Raw genomic sequence first — 19,819 nt, 5'->3', positions numbered from 1 at the left:
TTAAAAGCATAGAGTCGATAGCCTTGTGCGCAGTGCGCCGATATGAAGTGCCTTTTCGCTATGGACGTCCCATGTTTAAATGCAGTCTACTTGATCTGTAATAATTGGCATTTGCCCTAAAAAAACTCATATCGGTCGACCCCTACACTAAACAACTTGTAGAATGTAAGAGAATGTAAAGGCCCATAAATGTATCTTTCATATCTCTAGCACTCCAGCTGTGAGCAGTTTTGCTGAGGAGGAAAGACTGCGCTCTTTCTTGAGAAACATGGAGCAGGAAAGGACAGCTCTCGGGGAGTTAATTCAGACTCATGCAAAACTGTCCCCCCACCTCAGTGTGCCTGAGAGACAAGCAGCGGAAATACAGCAAAACAATTTGCAAAGCCAGTGGAGGGTGCTGGAGAAGGATGCAGAGATTGCTCTTTACATGGTTAATGCTTATGCTAAAGAAAGCAGCAGTCTTATTCAAGAGGTCAGTGCCTTAAAAGACCATCTCGAGAACATTCAAAAGACCTTGGATGCATCGAAATCCTCACTAGTTTTATGGGATGGCAAGAGAGCTCAAGAAATTATGAATTTAAATGCTGATCTCACTTCCACCCATCAGCAGTATCTCTACCTTCAGCAGACCTCTGAGGCACTTGCCCAGGAATTCCAATTCAATGCAGATATATCCAGCATAGAGCAGGATCTTCAGCATATAAAAGATCAGCTGGATCAAATGGGAGAACAGTTAGCAGCTTCAACCCCTAGCAGCAGCAACCCAATGTTAAGTAAAATTGTAAAGGTGATGACAGATGCTCTGGCTTGGGCCAAACAGACAGAATGTGATGTCAAAGGACGACAGAAAAAGGTGTCTTTGCTTCCAGAAGAGGTCCATCGACAGATTAAAGATTTAAAGAAGTTGCAGTCTGAGATGAACTCAAAGCAAACCCAGCTGAAAGCTTTGGTTGAGGAAGTCACTGAGCTGATTTGTGATCTAGATGAAGCTGATGTTTCGATGGTGACCGCTTCCTTGAAGGTCCTAGAGAATTTGTCCAAATCAACTGCAGGAAAACTGGCTGAGGCAGTTCGCGAGATGGAGTCAGGACTTCAGACCCGGGAGAAGATGTCAGAGCAGATAGCAGATGTTGATTCCTGGGTGGTTGGACATCTGCAGAGGGAAGCTTTGAGGAGAGAAGATTATCAAAGTTTGAGTGTGGCAGACCTGGATCGCAGGTTGAGGCAGATTCAGGACACTCTTGGAGAGGCAGAAAAGCAGTCCGCTGTCACTGAAGCCCTTCTGATGAAAAGCAGAGACATTGCATCTGAGCTAAGCGTCACAGAGAGTACTAAGCTCTACAAGAAACTCACCAAACTTCAAGAGGACATCAAGGGTATTGTTATCTATGAGAAAGCATGTTGCCAAAAAGTTATGGATGTCATACAGAGCCAAGAATCCTCTCAGAGGAAGGTGTCATCTCTCGAGAGCAGCTTGAGACAAATGTTAGTTGATGTAAAAAGACACAGGTTTCCTGTTACCAAGGATACCCTCTCTGTCATTGAACCCTTCAAACAGATGCTCGTGGAGCGAAAATCTCAGGTTGAGCAAGTCAGTCCCTGTGCAGAGGACAAGAGAAGAGAGCTGTTATGTGTTATTACTGAACTGTACCACAAAATGATTGATTTGGATCTCAAATCACAATCTCATGAAAGGTACTTGAGCCTCAGTCGGTGCGTTGAAGATGTCAAGGAAGAAATGGAGGCTCAGATCCCAAGGACCAAAGATGAGAGCATCAACAAAGAGGAACGCTACAGAGCCTGTCAGGCACTTCTGATCCAGATCTCTTTAATACAACTCTTGTGTGAGGAAACAGTGTATGAACTGCAGGAAATCATAGCAGATCTATATCCATCTCAGATCTCTGCTGAACAAACAAGACTCAAACAAATACTGGAAAGTCTCAGAACCTCAGAAATGGCAGTGAACAATAATCTTCAGATATTGGAATGGGATCTGCTAAAACATATTCATTATCCATCAGAAAAAAGAGTACTTCAGCAATTTCTCAAAGACACCAATGAGGAGCTGGAAAAGCCTTGTAGTATTGAACCAAAAGAAACAGTGATTGAAAAACAACTAAGAAAGTGCCTTGTACTCAGAAAGAATGTAGAATCTAGAGTGCGAGTGCTTGAGTTTCTTGAAAAAAAGATTGGAGCTCAACCTCCACAGGACTCCAAACAGCTTACTTGCTGGAAGGATATGGTTTTGGAAAAGTGTGATCAACGAATGGTGAGTTTATTCTGTTTCATCTTTGACACACAGTTTCATTGATATATTCCTTTGCAATATAGTTGGTGCAAATGTTTAGAAACATCATATACAGAATCTTTAATGAAAATATACATTTAAACAGATAAAGTCAAGGTCAATTTCTACTGTCTTTTCAGGTGAGCCTGACTAAAGCTAAAGAACTGTTGAGGAACTACACCAAATCAGTGACCGATACCATTCGGTTCCTCCAAAGAGCCACATTGGCCCTCCTTCCCTCAATCTGCTCTACTAGAAGCTGCTCAGAAAGACTAAAAGATGCACAACATGCTTTACTGACTCTAGACACAGAGTTCCAGTCACATATTTCACAGCTTCAAGCTCAAAACCCACAACATCCCTGCTTCAAGCCACAGAAGATTGAATTTCTACAAACAGATGTCCTAGGCGAGCTCCTGGTCAGGCTATCAACCATTAAAGCCCAGGCTCAAATTAATGTAGAATCTTTGAAAAGGTACATACTGTAGTATGAAACCTTATTATACTTTGTAAGAACTTTTTCCTGAGTCAATGATCATAATCACTAATCAAGATTAAATTACTGTTAACCACAATACACTCAGTATGCTTGTCAAATCTCAAATCTTTATGAAACATCTTTTCATCAAATTTCAAATACCCCATGTCAAAATTAACTAATTTCTTGTCCATAACAAGGTGTGTTGAGTGCCAGAAACATTCTCGTAAGTGCTACGAGGAGCTTTGCCAGCAAGTGAGAGACTTAGAAACATTGCTATCACAGTGTGCTTCCAAAAAAATTACTTCACACAAAGACTGCAAAGACCAGCAGCAGAAACTCAAGGTAAAGTCAAAATAAAAGCCTTTCCTATAGAAATACTAGCATTTGTGGGACTACCACTACCTCCCCTTCTAATCTAAAGATCTGTTTCATTTATCTGTGTTTTGCCAGCTGATGCAATGAGATACATATGGATTTGAGGCTAGTATATTTAAACATAATTTTTTATCTTTTTAGGCTCTAGTGGAAGAGGTTGCCATGCTTCATGGAAGGCTGGAGAATCTGAGAGAGTGGTGTTCACTGTATGGGTGCAGAGCCAACAGGGAGGATGCCATGAGCGCTATCTGGGGTCAGGTGGCAAGACTGCAGCGCTGTTCCAATGATCTGCAGGCACGCTCAGAACAAATGGAAGAAGAGTGGAGCAGTGTCACAAGGAGTGTAAGTGCCATGACCAAAACCGATGCACGAACATGCATGTGAAATAATAAAACTCTTGTTTTGGCATGTTTACAGACTGTTGTGCAGATAAGTGGAACTGAGCTAGCTTTCCTTTGCTGTCATTCTGCAGGTAGAGCAGGCAGCGGCTGTGTTGGAGCAGGTGGATGCGGAGCTTCCAGATAGCAGCAGAGAGAATCTGACTGGCGATGAGCTACAGGAACTGCTTCTCTTCTGGTCCCAGTACCAGGACAGACTGGACTGTGAACACAGAGCTCTCTCTGCTTTGGAATTAAGAGCTGCGAGGTTGCTTGGCATTCCCCCCCACCTGGAACAGGCCCCATCCATTGAGCTGTGCCAAGAGCTACAAGTATTGCAAGAGCATTACCATAGGTCAGGCATCTACAGTACTAATTGCCTTTTTTCAGTTTTCTTTTCCTTCTTCCAGTTTTAAGTTATCTTAAATCATGGTTTTCTTGAAATGTAAATGTCTTTTGCCTAATATTTCCTATTGTACCCAGTGGTCCACACGTTAATTCCAAACCAGTGGGCTCACAAACTAAAGTAGGTCAAGATTAGATGCCAAAGTCCCATTCTAGAGAGGCCAAATGAACACATACATACTTCAGACCATTAAACCGCACACAGGCTCAGCTAAATATCTGGATAATATGTACATTTCTGAAAGTTTATTTTATGTTGAAAGAGAACATACTGATGTATGGATTCTGGGATGTTAATCCGTTTTTTTGCCTTCTTTTTAGCATCCATTTTGGAGTATGGAATTGGACTGAGAGTTTAACATGTCTTTTAACTTGTATGTCCTGCAGTCTAAAGGAACGGAGCTCTCGGGGTTTGAGGGCAGTAAGAACAGAGGTGGAGGAGAGGGAACGAGTGCAGGAGCAGCTGGAGGGAGTCAGAGAATGGCTGGAATCTGCCGTCTCTCTCCTCGCTGTACTGGAGCACGAGCCCAGCAAGAAGCAACTACAGGTTTGTTACTTGTCTTGTGATGTGCATTTGTTAAGCTGGTCTTTATCCACTTCAGATGTTTTTTTGACTTGAGTTAAACAATTGGATTCTAACTTTGCACAGGCAAGATTAGTTACAGTAAGTAAATCTATTGCACCAGCATGCGAATTACTAAAGCTGATGAGATGCAGATGAAGGGAGGAGGGATTTGCCATTGACACAATGTTCTGTTTGTCCCTGACTGCGGCCAGCAAACTTCACTATCTCTGCCCTCACTCAGCATGATGCACTGTATAAATAATACCTCTCACCCATGAATAATACTCCACCTTTTCATGTTGGGGAGTAACTTTTTAACACAACTAAATTGACTACATTTTTCATTAGGCATTACAAATCATCTGCTTTCAATTCAGTGTAGGTTTTTGTAGCAGCAAAGGTTCCTGTGTTTTGTTCGTTTGTGAAACATTTAATTCAATTCTGTGGTTCTTTACTATGTTTTCCACTAAATTGAATAAATTAGGGTTTCCTAGTTTGATTAGTTGCTTGCTTTTAGTATCTACTAGCTGAAATTGTAATTATTTTTGTGCCAGATAAATGTTTGGGTATTTTTTGTAGTATAGAAAGGATTTTGAAAGAGTAAACTGCCAGATTCAGTGTGCCTACGACTTTACAGATCTCATAACATCCTGGGAAAGCAAAGCAAATGCACATTCAAAAGTACAGATGCATACTGAAATGATATTTCACAAATTAAGACATTTTAAAAATGAATTAACTCGAATAGACACTGACAGATTAATGAATCCTGCAGTGATTGTTTCTGGGCAGCCGAGATGCTGTGGTTACTGGCATACAGTGCTGTTTAGTCTAGGTTTTATTGTTCAGTATTGTTTGTTCCAACCAGGCTCTTCCAAGTGACATGCAATTTGTAGAAATGGAAACCAAGCAATCAACAAAATATCCTGTTGTTTATAGCTTACCGCGACTGTCGCTGGTTAAGGCAAGCTTTTTTTGCTTGCTCTTTATGTCTATTTAGAACACTGTGTGACTGTTTATTGTGCTGAATAGGCTGTTCCATCCAATCAGTTCAAACACACACACACACACACACACACACTGAAAGATTCAAAGACTTTTAAACAGTTGTTCTCTCTCGTACACACAGACCACTGTAGATTCTGCTGTTTTTCTCTCTCATTACCTCTTTACCACACACACACACACACACACACACACAGAGAGAGAGATGAGAGGGCTCTGTGTTAGTGTTCTAGTTAAATAGCTGAGTCATGTCCAACATTCCCACACAATTTCGTTTCACTGTTTCAGATACACACACTCGCTTTCTCTCTTTTTCTCATTCGCTCTCACAAGCACACACTTGTGAATCAGTACCCTCTAAACGCACACACCTGTAAGTGGATCCTCCAGGTCTGATCCAAACGCCACTAATGATGTCAGCTAATGCACTCTCTATCTCTCTCACACACACACACAAAATCCCCTCTCAATCCACTTTTCTTGAATGTGTCCCATATTATACTGCCAAAATGCTAAAGCAGTAAAGCCGAATGGGTAGGAATGGGCATAAAATATTATGAAGAACAGCAGAAGTCATAACTCTTAGTAAAACTTGAAACAGCTGCCAAATAGAGTGATCTGAACGGATAATCTCTCTCTCTCTCTAATGCATGGTCCATTCTTTCTCTGAATCCCTGTGGGTTTTCGGTAATTTTGGGATCTTGTTTATGCAGCTTTTCTTCCCATCTTAAATGACTCATTATAATATAAAAAGAGGTTAGAAGCTTTATCTCACTGGAGAGGTGAAAAGGGTTGAAAGAGATAGAGAGAGTTTTGAGGGGATTGTTCAGGTTCTGTTATCTTAAAGCGTGAGAGGCTAAGAGCATCATCAGTGACTGGGTCAACCAGAAAGACTAGTGCTATATGAAAGACTGATTTGCATTGAATATCACATAAATATACGAATATCACATTGTGCATCGTTTCCATGTGCTTTCTGGTGTTCCAATAAATGTAAGTGTTTTCTTTATTATACCTTTTTTTTAAATATCTGCATATTTTGTATCCAGTAGAATCTCAAAACAGAAATTCTTCCACTGTAAAATAACCTGTAACCTATTTTAACTAAAGTGAAAATTTACTTGGTAAAATATCTGCTGATATTTGTCATGAAAGAAAAATGGAAGCGTCTGAAGGGAAGTGTTATTGTCTGAAGTGCTGTTTTTATGTCCTGATCTGTAATTTACAATTTTTTGAATACAACTCTAATATAATTATGTTTTCCAAAAAAATCGTATGTATTATTTTTGTATTATTATACCCTAAAAAGAATTAAACAATAATATTTTATTTAAAGTACTAACAATATTTTCATATTGTTTAAAAAATAGCAATATTTTTATATTGAGTAATATGAAAATATTGTTAGTACTTTAAAAAATATATTTTGTTGTTACAAAGATGAGTCAATAAATCTCATACATTTCAGAAAATTGAACATTTTAGGATTTGACAAGGTTAGTTCAGGTAATCAGAAAAACATTTCTAAGAACCTGGCACTTATTTGAAACTGTGTTTTTCTTTCCAATTTGTTAGGAACAGCATAAAGTACCTTACCTCTCTCTGTAATGAATATGATTATATTTTGACCACAGGAACAACTTCAAATTTCAGATGTCTCTTTCTCTATACTCACTGCCCTGCAAATTACCCATGCATGTGTAATTTAGGGAACCAGTCAAATTTAGCTACCTTTGCTGTTCTTGTTTATGGCACTTCGATGAGCTTTGGTTTGAAAAAAAAACTCTTGTACTTTTGAAATTAAATGGATGAAATGGAAAATGTTTTTTTTGCCATAGATGTACTCACTTCTAATGTAACATAATTGATGAGTAATGCTGCTTTTTGCTAAACAGGAGGTTCACTCACAGCTGTGTACCCAGAAGGCTGTTCTGCAACGTATTTCAGAAAGCTTGAAGATGATGTACTCTGACAAAAACACATCAATTCCAGAGGAGATAGAGGGACTATTACAGGAAGTCTCACAGTCATTACAGGAAGTGGAGGAACAGGTTTGATGCATTCTTTGAATGGTTCCCAAACATACATTACTCCTTTTAGTTACAAGCAACATTTATCTAAAAGTTTATTTCTTATTTTAATATGGACATTTTTGGCAAATGTTTGTGAGCGCTGAAAAGAGCACCAGAATGTAAAATATTCTTGTCCGTTATTGAATTCAAATACAACTAAATGTGCTTCATGCACCTTTTAAACAACACACTCACTGCTGTTGTATCTCATCTTTAATGAATTAAGAGAGGAGAACATCTCACTCTAGAACAGGTAGATCCCTACATCAGAGACACATGCTCAAGACACACACACTCTCTTTCACAGGTGTAAGAGGTGTTGCATTCAGAGGTGTAAAATACTTGTGTAATTTTACTTGATTACTTACTTAAGTATTATTTTGGGGGACTTGTACTTTATTCAAGTACAATTTAAACTGACTACTTGTACTTTTACTTGATTACATTTCTGAAGAAAAAACTGTACTTTTTACTCCTTACAATTTTATTTCATCTTGAAAAGTACATTACATTTTTATTTTATCTTATGCACATTAAATATGGTAAACGGAAGCTCAAACGTGCGTGCCTGATGTGAGAATCAATGATCATTGTTTTCATGCATCAAGCACACACATTTCTACTTCATTTATGACTTTCATCAGATAAATGTCTGGCATCAAAAGTTCACCATCAAATCTGAGGGAGCATATTGAGGTAGCAAAGTTGCATTTTCCCAAAAAATGTTTATTCATTATTTGTTCTGTTTTGATAGAGCCATTAGCTGTGTAATATATTAGCTGAATGCACAAGATTGAGTGCAAATAAAATCAGTGATGAGAATTTAAATATATTAATATTTTTAATGTTAATTATTTAAAAATAAATAATTAACATTAAAAATCTCCAAAAATTCTTAATTAAAAATCTCCAAAAGTGTTTAAATAAGCATTGTTTGTTAAATTTATTGTAATTCATGTTTAATGATGTTCTCACCAGGTAGTGGATAAGTTGTATTTATAATATGTGACCCTGGACCACAAAACCAGTCTTAAGTCGCTGGGGTATATTTGTAGCAATAGCCAACAATACATTGTATGGGTCAAAATTATAAATTTTTCTTTTATGCCAAAAATCATTAGGATATTAAGTAAAGATCATGTTCCATGACGATATTTAGTAAATTTCTTACCGTAAATGTATAAAAACTTCATTTTTGATTAGTAATATGCATTGCTAAGAACTTCATTTGGACAACTTTAAAGGCGATTTTCACAAAATTTTGATTTTTTTGCTTTCAGATTCCAGATTTTCAAATAGTTGTATCTCGGCCAAATATTGTCTGATCCTAACAAACCATACATCAATGGAAAGCTTATTTATTCAGCTTCAATTTCGAAAAATGGACACTTAAGACTGGTTTTGTGGTCCAGGGTCACATATGTCATTATATGACACATTGAGTACACATTTTTTTTTTTAAATCTTAATAATTACATCATTTGCTCATTAATTAATCTAATCTAAATAGTAACAAATAATTATTTATCAGTATTTGCTGAGAAAAAAAAACTCTAAAAGCCCCAAATAAATAATTAAAAGATTAACAACACACAAAAAAGTGGCCTTTCAAAACGTTAATGTTGTATGTTTTAATTCTACGACTCTCCTCATTAATTCAACACATTCTAGTATTCTGTCTGGAATATGTATCTAGCCTCTGCATCACATCTTGCTCTTCAAAGGGATAATTCACCCATAAATGAAAATTCTCTCATCATTTACTGACCCTCATGTAATCTCAGATGTTTATGACTTTCTTTCTTAAGATGAACACAAGCAAAGATTTTTAGTCCAGATAATGCAAAACAGAACCACTTCAGAACCCACACCAAGTGAACACAACGGTCAAATTTTAAATATTAGTATTTGTATCCTTCTTACATAAGCCTATCATTTCACTTAAGAAGACACTGATTCATTAAAAGGGGTTGCATGTGTTACTGTCATATTCACTTTGTGTAGTTTTTGAAGTGTCATTTTTGGATGTCCCATACACATGATTTTTTTTTTCTAAAACTTAGTTTATGTTCATCTGATAAATGAAAGTCACATGGGATGGCATGAGGGTGGAAAAGATGGAGTTTCCTTTTAATCCCTTTCCCTGTATTTTTTTTCCGGTGTTCCGCTGTGCTGCATTTTAATTGTTGTTGTTGCACTAGATATACGTGTTTGACCTGTACCATTGCATTTTGTTTCATTTTCTCCCTTTAACCAAACTTCTGAATGTCTGTCAGAAAAGAAAGTACCGTATTGTCCCGAATATAAGACGACCCTGATTATAAGACGACCCCCCTTTTTCCAGATGTACCTGTTGGAAAAAGGCTTTTTGAAAACCAAATCTTGTTTTTTTGTTTGTTTGTTTTTTTTTCTCTCTCTGTAAATCACATTTATTCTTAAATTATTTTCATATTGCATATTTTTCCAATTCTAATTTTTGTTTTGAAAGTATGGTAAATACTGGTAAAATGTACCAACAATGACATACATTTTGATATACCATTGAAATAACAGGTAGCCCATCTGAATTATATAACAATTAGGTTATCCAACTCATAGTAGCCTACCAAAATGTTATTATCAGTAGACGTGAAATCTTATTGTAGTCTTCAAATCTGGGTACTGTCTTATGTTTTAAAATCACTTACAGAGGAAGTTTGGTCCCATCAGGCTAACATGACAGTCACGATCATGCTGCTGTAAGCTTTTCTTTTTCATTTGTTTTCATTCGCGATCTTTACAACACACATTACATTACATATTTCATGGCACGCTGGTTTTATGCGTTTTTGGCGCCACCTATTGTTGTGGGTGTATTATTGACATGTCAAAGTCTAGACCCTGAATATAAAACGAACGCGTTTTTTCAGATGTATTTCCAAGGAAAAAACATCGTCTTATATTCGGGTCAATACGGTACTTCTACTTGAGTACAATTTAAAGTTGTACTTTTTTACTTTTACTCAAGTATGTTTTTGGCCAGATACTTGTACTTTTAATTGAGTAAAATTTTCACTGAGTATTTCACTTGAGTAAAAGTTGTGAGTACTTTTTACACCTCTGGTTGCATAATCCAAATACACACACACACATGTGAGATTAGTTAGGTAGGCCCTGTGGGTTCGTTAATTAAGGTCTGGACCTCTTGCAGTTCTTGTTACTAGAGTTTTGTCTCATAGACACTCAATGTGTCCACGTGTTTAATGCTTTTTAAAAGTAATATCAGTAATTCTGTTTATGTTAATTGACATTTGCCTGTTTTTACCCATTTCGCTCACTCATTCACAGGTGAAGACAGCTGTGGATGAAAGTGGTCCACTTCACAGACTGGGTGCTAAAATCTCAGAGATTAAAGCAGGTCTGGGATCAGTTCAGAGCTGGTTAGAACAGAAGAGCCTGAACTTCACTGAAGCTGAGAGCACACAGAAGGTCAGACATAAGTTTAGCTCAGTGTAAGGCTTGTTTCATTGCATTTTGTATTGTAAATGTACAGTATCTTACTATTGGTGCCCATATTAACAGATTACAATGTAGCAGACATAATGCTACAAGTCGTTTCAGGGAAAGCTGTAGCTGCAAGTTCTGTGAAACAGTGATTTAAATGTTTTAAATTAGCCTAGACCCAAATTTAAAAAGCAAAGGAAGATTTACTATGTGTTTATTGTTCCTTTGTAGCGAGTGTGGGATGAGTTGGATGGTTTACATACTCGTCTGACAGCGGTTGAGGTGGAGCTACAGGATGTGAGTGAAATGCATCCAGATGAGACCCATCTCTTATTAGACAACCTTGCCAACACTCAGCAGACCCACACACGCCTCACCAAACAGGCCGAACAGAGGACTGCCTTCCTCAGCAAGGTCACCTGCTCAGATTCCCATGATGCTTTGCTGTGCTTGGATAAAAATGAAAGGAATAGTTAAAACATTCATAAAATTGAGCAAAGAAGTTAAGCATGATAGAGTCGCATGAAAGGAGCTTAGGTGAATAATAGCTAATTTATGACTTCAATTATCAAGTGTGTTATCTAAACTGTCTCTGTGTAGGTCCGTGACTGGCTGCAGGAGCATGAGGAGATGGTGAAGGGGTCACAGAGCTGGATCTCAGAGGCTCAGTCTTGGCTTACGACACCCTGCACATACACCACTGCCAGATGCCTGGACAGTCATGTGAATGCACTGCAGGTATTATTCTCAGAAACCTCATTATCATTTAGCTGACAGCTGAAGAAACCTGCATCATCTCACTGTGGGGTTTGAACTTAGTATTCGGTGACTGGCCCAGATCGTATGTATTAGTCTAAAAGCCTTTATCGTTTTTGTGTTTTAGATGGTTCTGGATGATTCTGCTCAGATGAGACGGACTCTGCAGGGTTTCGGCAGTTTGCTGACAGAGATGGGAAGTGTGTTTGATGTCAGTCCGTTAGAGGACCAGCTCTCAAATGCTGATCGACGTGTGGCAGACATGCAGCACAATCTGCTGGGACCCCTCTCTCAGCTGGAGCATGCAGCAGCAGTGAGCATACCGGCGTCTAATAAGATAAATGACTATATATTATAGACTTGTATTGTTTTTATATAAAGCTTATAATAATTACTTTTATGAGATATATATATATGTGTGTGTTTGTGTGTGTGTGCTTTATTTTATCTACTATTCCCAGAGGGATGTTAGCTAAACTGTAGTTTAGTGTATAAAAATGCATAGCTGTGTTATCTGTAAAAGTGAATTTCATGAATTTCTGAATCTCATCTATGTGTTTGCATGGTGTGTGTTTTTAAGGAAGTGGATGCCATTGAGTCAGAGGTGAAAGTCATGGAGAAAGATGTGGCCAAAATCAAATCTACTCTGACAACCAAAGAAGACATCAGTCAGGACAGTCTTAAGGTAAAAGAACATTTTGCCTTGTATTTAAACATTTGACCAGGTATGGGTGTAATCAAAATAATGTAGTAGTTACTATTAAGATCCTGATTGCTGTGAGTGTTTTGTGTGTGTTTGCAGGCGACAGAAAAAAGGATTGACCTGATGAAAAGGACAGTCGCTGAGATTCAGAACTGTAAGGATGGTCTGTGTCTTCCTGACAAAGCTGAAAACACACTCGTAGTGTTCAAAAAAGCAGAACTTCTACAGAAACAACTGCTGGAACTTGAACAGGTGTACATATATACTGTATGCACACACAAGCATGCAAACACAATTCACACAATGCTCAGTATTATGTTTGTCTCCTCTCAGCTGGCACTAGAATACTCGATTGAGGTACAGGAGACATCTGTCCCACCTCTCTGTGTCACACCCCTCGCTGCCCCAACCCTCAGTGTTCCACCCACAATCACTGAGGAAGACACACAGGTTAGACGAAATATTATGTTAGAATTACGTTAATCAAGAGGCAGTGATTACATATTGATTATAATATGTGTGTGCAGGACAGTGGTCAGATTCAGATTGTGCACGTAGAGGAGGACGCATTGAAAAAGTCAGGAGCAACGCTGATGACGGTGGAGCAATCCACACCGGAGCAGAGACTCACCTGGATCTCTGATAGAAGCAGCCACACCCTCACAGAAATACAAGTATGAGATTAAGAAATAAGGTGTATAAGGTGCGGTACATAGTCATGGCTAAAAGGCTTTGTTGGGCACAGCATGCAATAGTTCATTGCTTTCATAAAACAGTTATTTACAAAAAAAAAAAATTGTCAGCACCTTTATAGCCTTGTGGGCAGCGCGCCGACATACAGTGCCATAGTGCTACAGGCATCCCGTGTTCGAATCCTGACTCGAGGACCTTTCCCGATCCTGACCCCTAGCTCTCTCCCACTTCGCTTCCTGTCAGTTCTGATCTGTCCTGTCATAATAAAAGCAACAAATGCCAAAAATAAATCTTTAAAAAATAGTCTGGACATGTTCATTTTATATTGCTTATTTTAAAGCATCTTTTTAAAAATATATCTTTTACATATGGTAAGAAACGCTAATACTGGAAATAATCATGTTCTTGTTGGTATTTCCAAATGTTTTTTAAATGTTAAGTGTACAATAATCTACTTTCTCTTTTTAAATGTTCATTTCTATGTAAATAAATATACAAAAAAGCAGTTAGGAAGCCAAGGCTGTATTAATTTGATCAAAAATTCAGTAAAAACTGTAATATTTTGAAATATTATTTCAATTTGAAATTGTACAATATTATTTACCATTTGAAGTCAAAATATTTTATTAATTTATTCCTGTGATGGCAAAGCTGAATTTTCAGCAGCCGTTACTTTAGTCCTTAGTGTCATATTATCCTTCATAAATTTAATATGCTGATTTTGGCACTCAAGAAACATTTCTTGTTATTATCAACATTGAAATTGTTGTGCTACTAAAAAAAATTTTTGGAAAGCGTGATTATTTTTTCAGGATTCTTTGATAAATAAAAAGTACAGAAGAGCAGTATTTGTTTAAAACAACACAACCGTATTTGTTTTTATAAATGTTTTTATTGTCACTTTTAGTGAAAAAAAAAATACAAACTTAATGGTTTGTAATGATTTATATTATCAACCATAAAATACAGATCTTTAGCATTTCTGGTACAGCCAAATGCAAAAGCTGGAGTTCTGCTGGCTTCACACTCTTGATGTTATTAACCTAGAAAGTTTTAAAACAGGATTAGCATAATTCCTTTTTATTCGCATATTTGTGAGGTTAATAACATCAAGTGCAGCACATGACATGTCTGCTGTCTGTCTATCTGTGGAAACCTCTCCATCGCTCTGGTTGACACTGTGTGTCTGTGTGGTTGCGTGGTTGCATGGTTGTGTTTGTGCCTGCTGCTGTGCATGTGTGTGTCTGATGTGATGGGACAGCAGGAGTCTGAGGAAGAGGAGGAGCTCTGTGAGGATCCAGGAGATGGAGAAGATGCTTCTGATGAAGACTATGAAGATTGCATTAAAAATGAGGATGAGGAGGCAAGAGGAAGATCATCAACTTCTCTGAATTCTGAGGCTTCCTTCATCATGACTGTGGAGGTAATGCAGGGGGATCAGAGACTTCAGCCCTGGATACTTCCTGATGTTTCCTCTGCATGTTTTCTACATGCTTACTCTTTCCATCACACGCTTCATAGTTTTTCCACCATTTGACTTAACTCTGTTCTTCTTGGATCTTTCATCCTGTTATGTACTTTACAACATTTATCGTCACCCTCCTCATCTTCACCAAGTCGTTGTTTCTTCTTCTTCACATCTAAGTTTTGTTTTTCTTTCTTTCAGTTTAATATAAAGATAATTCAGATTGCAGTTTGATTATATTAGCATGTTTTTCCTCGTCCTCTAGGGGGCAGTATGACTTCATTCTTTCATTGAGTTTGCATTTACTATTTTTCAGATACTCCCTGTGCTTGAGAATTACAAGAGCTGTGATCTCCATTTGCAAATGTGGCACATAATCAATAATTGAAGAGTTTATTTGCAAAAACAGATAACTTTTTTATTATTTGTGTTAGTTAGCTGTATGTTTTAGTTATTTTTAACCTAATCAAAATAACCCAAATGCAGTTTGATTGAGATTTATTGTAATACACAATGAAAAAGTGTATTCTCTGCAAATGAACTCTTCAATTTTAAACATTATGCAAATCTAATTTGTATCTGTCTACAATTTATTACATATATTTACAGAGATTGTTTAAATCTGTATTATTAACAATACAATGATTCTGTCATGTAAAAGAGGTGTTCATAGGCACAATATAGAGAATTCTATAGACAAATAGCTATAATAATGCACAACGTTGGGCTTTATAAATTTGTTTTGCAAATTCTTCAGTTTGAGACGACTTAATCTGTACTTGAATAACCAATCACTTGGTTGACATTAATGTGTGTGTGTTTTTTGTTTGTTTGTTTTTCTGTGCAGGACACAGTTTCTGCAGACGTGGTTTCTTCTACAGAACAGATTTTGGAGCAAGCAGAAGCAGCAGACTCAAAGGTAACACTAAACCTCTACAGTAATTGCCAGTCTTTATTTGATCACATTAATGTGTATGTGTAGTGTATTCAGGGGCAAAATTATTGCTGCCTTGCAACCTCTGAATTTTTGTTCTTTAAAAAGTGCTAAGTGGCCACTTAAAACTCTAGACCACTTAAAACATTTTTAACGTTTTGTAGGCTTTTGGAACTACAAAAAGAAATCATATCAGATATCGTATCAGAGTTTGTAAAGAATAAGCTCTTTTTTCCTGTGTTTGCAGGTAGAAGTAGATACCTCTGTGGCCTCGGGAACAGGTGTGTCAGAAGCTTTATCTGAAGCAGATGCCACAGTGGAAAGCCAGTCTCTCCCTGCAGACATGGTAACCAATACCTCCTCTGTTACAGAGATCTCCACGTCCCCTTCCGGAGGCCAGCTGAGGTGTTTGGTCTCCTAGTTGTAGTTCTCTCCCTACAGAACCTCCATGTCTTAACTCCCACCTCTACAACCCCTAGATGTAGATGTTTCGAGAGCTAGAACTCTTCCCAGTGCATTTACATGGCAGATGTGTAAAAAAAAAAAAAAAGACGTCTGAGGAGAAATTCTCTTCAAATAGTTCAGAATTGAGTTCACAATAATGAAACAAGGGTAAAATTAAGCTAAATAGTTTTATAAACAAATAATTGTATAAAAGGACTTAAAGCAACTTCCTGAGGAGTTTATGATTTTCTTTTTAAATGTTTATGTTGACTAGTTCCGTCAGGATATTCTGCACTCTGCAGATCGAGAGAGAGAACATTCTAATACCAAAGAGCATTTTGAATTTTTGTCTCTTTGCATAATATCGATGTTTACATGTTACACCGTGTTTATACCGGACATGTGCGGTGTTGCACAATAAAACTGGATCCCGTTAAAATCAACTACAGTACAAAGGTGCTTTCACACTTACCGTTGCTCAACTGAATTTTGCAAAATAAACTATTCTGCGAGCTGGCAAACAAAACAACCCTAAATAATTGCTTTCTAAACAGATGTTTTCTTCCTCTGGTTATAGTATTGAAGTATAGTGTTATGAAAAATGGCTGAATAGACACTGCCAGAATGAGCACTTCATTGTGGATCTGTTTGCTCTTTTGCAATGCTATAAATTTCCGGCCACACAGAAGTCACTGCCAAACCAAGAGGCTTGCTATTGGTCGGTTTTACGAACTGTTCACCAAATCTGATCCTGACGTGAAATTCACTTTGACATTAAGGAAATTAGTTTTTGCCACCAAAAGCCCATCAGGCAAAATTCTTCACTGTGCTGATTTCAGTAGAAATTTCACTCACACGATTTCTCAGAACGACGATAAATGACCGCACCTTAACGCTTCAAAACCACTGTTTTTTATATGCTGCACAGTTACTCCTGCCAGTTTTCATCAGATATAAAACTATTTTATTTACAAATATCATTATACACTACCAGTTAAAATTTTGGACACATCTACTTTTCATTACTTTTTCATTATTACTATTTTCCACATTTAAGTGTAATTATTGTGTTAATGTCCAACAAATCAGGAAAATCAGTGTATTTGTTCATTGCATGGTATCTTTTCCTTGACTTTTAGCTACTAAATACAATACTATGATACCGAAAAGATCCTAAAATCTTTTATATGGCATGTATTTTTTGGTTTTGTATAGCAGTGTGTTTTCTTTTTTCCAAATGCAATATAAGATGGTTACTCTGAAAGGATTGTTGAGCAGATTTTGTTTCGTGGAGTGAAGCAATGTAACGTGAACATTAAAAATCAGCTAATCGATGGCTGATCACTCTGCACAGTTATGTTTAAGTGCATGTGTATTATGATTAATTTATTGTATTTAATGAACGACTGTTGTTTACATGACACATTTTCTAAAAGTACGATTTTCCTGCTCAAGAATATAAGAACAGTAGTATACGTTTTATTTATATTTAGTATTTTATCTTTTTGTGCCATGTAAACGCACTGACTCTTATACGCACCTGTGCATGTTCTCCTGATCTCTCCCTCTGATTCCTCCTGTGTGAACACTATCATGCTCCTTTCAAGTCTGAAAAGAAAATAAATTCCAACAAAAAATTCACACTTGCTCGTCTCTCTGTTTCTCTGTCTGTGTCAGGAGCAGGGTGCATGGAGGGGGGAACAGACGCCACACACCACTGACACACTCACACTGACACACGTGACACTCATAGACAACACACAGAAACATTCAGAGTCACAAGCCCCACCCACAGAAACAAAAGACATGTTGACCTTACCTAATGTCATGACCTCCAATGAAGGGCAGAGTGATTCCTTAGAAAAACTTGCGGTAGTTTCGGAAATACATTCCACATTGAGTCAACAGGCTCACTTAGAGAAACCCACCTTTGTGCCTCAGAGGCTGAGCTCCACAAAACCCACAAATACACCATCAGCCAAATCACCAGAGCAACATTTACACACTCAGACACACACTCCATCAAATGCAGAAGATGACACACACACACCAATTACAGTCAAGTCCTGCCTGGAGAGGACAGAGGCATTGGCTGTGAGTGCATCTTTGGTAAGCACAGATGCTGTGATAGTGAATCTCACCCCACTGACTCACACTTTACACATCAACTCACTCACCTGCTGACTTTAAACTGTAGTAAATCTGAGTGTGTGTTGCATTTTATCTGCACATTTCTCTTTGCTCACCCAAAGGAGAAATATTTCTGTGTCTTACACTAGAATAGCCTACTCAGTGCTATTCTTGCAGTCTGAGATCTCAAGGATTGGATTCAGTAACAGGAATTTACCTTTGCAACTAGGTGATTCCTTAAAAATAATCTTTCATTAATCATTAATTGTTGGTTATTAATAATTAACAGCTCGATACAGAATGTACTCTTATTAATATTATTAATATTTGGTATTGTTACTATTACTGTGTGTTAAACAAACTGCACAATGTCAGAAATCTACCCATATGCAGAAAATATGAAAAACTAAAGGAATCAGTTTGTATGTTTTTCTGCTAATGTCCACGTTAAGCTTTTTTTTTTTTTTCATCAAAAAGCCTCAATTTAGTTTATTTTTTGATCATTTCATTCACTGATTGTTACAAGTGAGCAGGCCATTTTGTTGCTGCTGTGCCTTTAATACTTACAGGTGCATCTCAACAAATTAGAATGTCGTGGAAAAGTTCATTTATTTCAGTAATTCAACTCAAATTGTGAAACTCGTGTATTAAATAAATTCAATGCACACAGACTGAAGTAATTTAAGTCTTTGGTTCTTTTAATTGTGATGATTTTGGCTCATATTTAACAAAAACCCACCAATTCACTATCTCAACAAATTAGAATACTTCATAAGACCATTAAAACAAACAAAAACATTTTTAGTTAATTGTTGGCCTTCTGGAAAGTATGTTCATTTACTGTATATGTACTCAATACTTGGTAGGGGCTCCTTTTGCTTTAATTACTGCCTCAATTCGGCATGGCATGGAGGTGATCAGTTTGTGGCACTGCTGAGGTGGTATGGAAGCCCAGGTTTCTTTGACAGTGGCCTTCAGCTCATCTGCATTTTTTGGTCTCTTGTTTCTCATTTTCCTCTTGACAATACCCCATAGATTCTCTATTGGGTTCAGGTCTAGTGAGTTTGCTGGCCAGTCAAGCACACCAACACCATGGTCATTTAACCAACTTTTGGTGCTTTTGGCAGTGTGGGCAGGTGCCAAATCCTGCTGGAAAATGAAATCAGCATCTTTAAAAAGCTGGTCAGCAGAAGGAAGAATAAAGATCTCCAATATTTCTTGGTAAACGGGTGCAGTGACTTTGGTTTTCAAAAAACACAATGGACCAACACCAGCAGATGACATTGCACCCCAAATCATCACAGACTGTGGAAACTTAACCCTGGACTTCAAGCAACTTGGGCTATGAGCTTCTCCACCCTTCCTCCAGACTCTAGGACCTTGGTTTCCAAATGAAATACAAAACTTGCTCTCATCTGAAAAGAGGACTTTGGACCACTGGGCAACAGTCCAGTTCTTCTCCTCCTTAGCCCAGGTAAGACGCCTCTGACGCTGTCTGTGGTTCAGGAGTGGCTTAACAAGAGGAATGTAGCCAAAGTCCTTGACACGTCTGTGTGTGGTGGCTCTTGATGCCTTGACCCCAGCCTCAGTCCATTCCTTGTGAAGTTCACCCAAATTCTTGAATCGATTTTGTTTGACAAT

General features: G+C 37.6%; 1 protein-coding gene across 13 annotated transcripts in view; it reads left to right on the top strand.

Annotated features, from left to right (window-relative positions):
- Window positions 1–19,819, top strand: part of syne2b (spectrin repeat containing, nuclear envelope 2b) — a 109,597-nt gene that overhangs the window by 47,360 nt on the left and 42,418 nt on the right. For 9 of the 13 annotated variants that reach the window (XM_058795762.1, XM_058795764.1, XM_058795769.1 and 6 more), the window contains 19 exons: window positions 211–2,272; window positions 2,431–2,765; window positions 2,969–3,113; window positions 3,288–3,488; window positions 3,619–3,878; window positions 4,316–4,475; window positions 7,394–7,549; window positions 10,898–11,038; window positions 11,285–11,467; window positions 11,654–11,791; window positions 11,937–12,122; window positions 12,390–12,494; window positions 12,612–12,764; window positions 12,846–12,962; window positions 13,040–13,186; window positions 14,467–14,628; window positions 15,518–15,589; window positions 15,852–15,950; window positions 17,726–18,157. In XM_058795762.1, coding sequence (XP_058651745.1) covers window positions 211–2,272; window positions 2,431–2,765; window positions 2,969–3,113; window positions 3,288–3,488; window positions 3,619–3,878; window positions 4,316–4,475; window positions 7,394–7,549; window positions 10,898–11,038; window positions 11,285–11,467; window positions 11,654–11,791; window positions 11,937–12,122; window positions 12,390–12,494; window positions 12,612–12,764; window positions 12,846–12,962; window positions 13,040–13,186; window positions 14,467–14,628; window positions 15,518–15,589; window positions 15,852–15,950; window positions 17,726–18,157 — 5,254 coding nt within the window. The remainder of the gene's footprint in view (window positions 1–210; window positions 2,273–2,430; window positions 2,766–2,968; window positions 3,114–3,287; window positions 3,489–3,618; window positions 3,879–4,315; window positions 4,476–7,393; window positions 7,550–10,897; window positions 11,039–11,284; window positions 11,468–11,653; window positions 11,792–11,936; window positions 12,123–12,389; window positions 12,495–12,611; window positions 12,765–12,845; window positions 12,963–13,039; window positions 13,187–14,466; window positions 14,629–15,517; window positions 15,590–15,851; window positions 15,951–17,725; window positions 18,158–19,819) is intronic. The other 4 variants (XM_058795757.1, XM_058795758.1, XM_058795765.1 and 1 more) reach the window with 4 other exon arrangements.

This window comes from Onychostoma macrolepis, chromosome 13, assembly GCF_012432095.1.
Source record: "Onychostoma macrolepis isolate SWU-2019 chromosome 13, ASM1243209v1, whole genome shotgun sequence".
Taxonomy (NCBI): Eukaryota; Metazoa; Chordata; class Actinopteri; order Cypriniformes; family Cyprinidae; genus Onychostoma; species Onychostoma macrolepis.
Note: the sequence above shows the minus strand (reverse complement) of the source record. Positions and strands in the feature narration are given on the sequence as shown.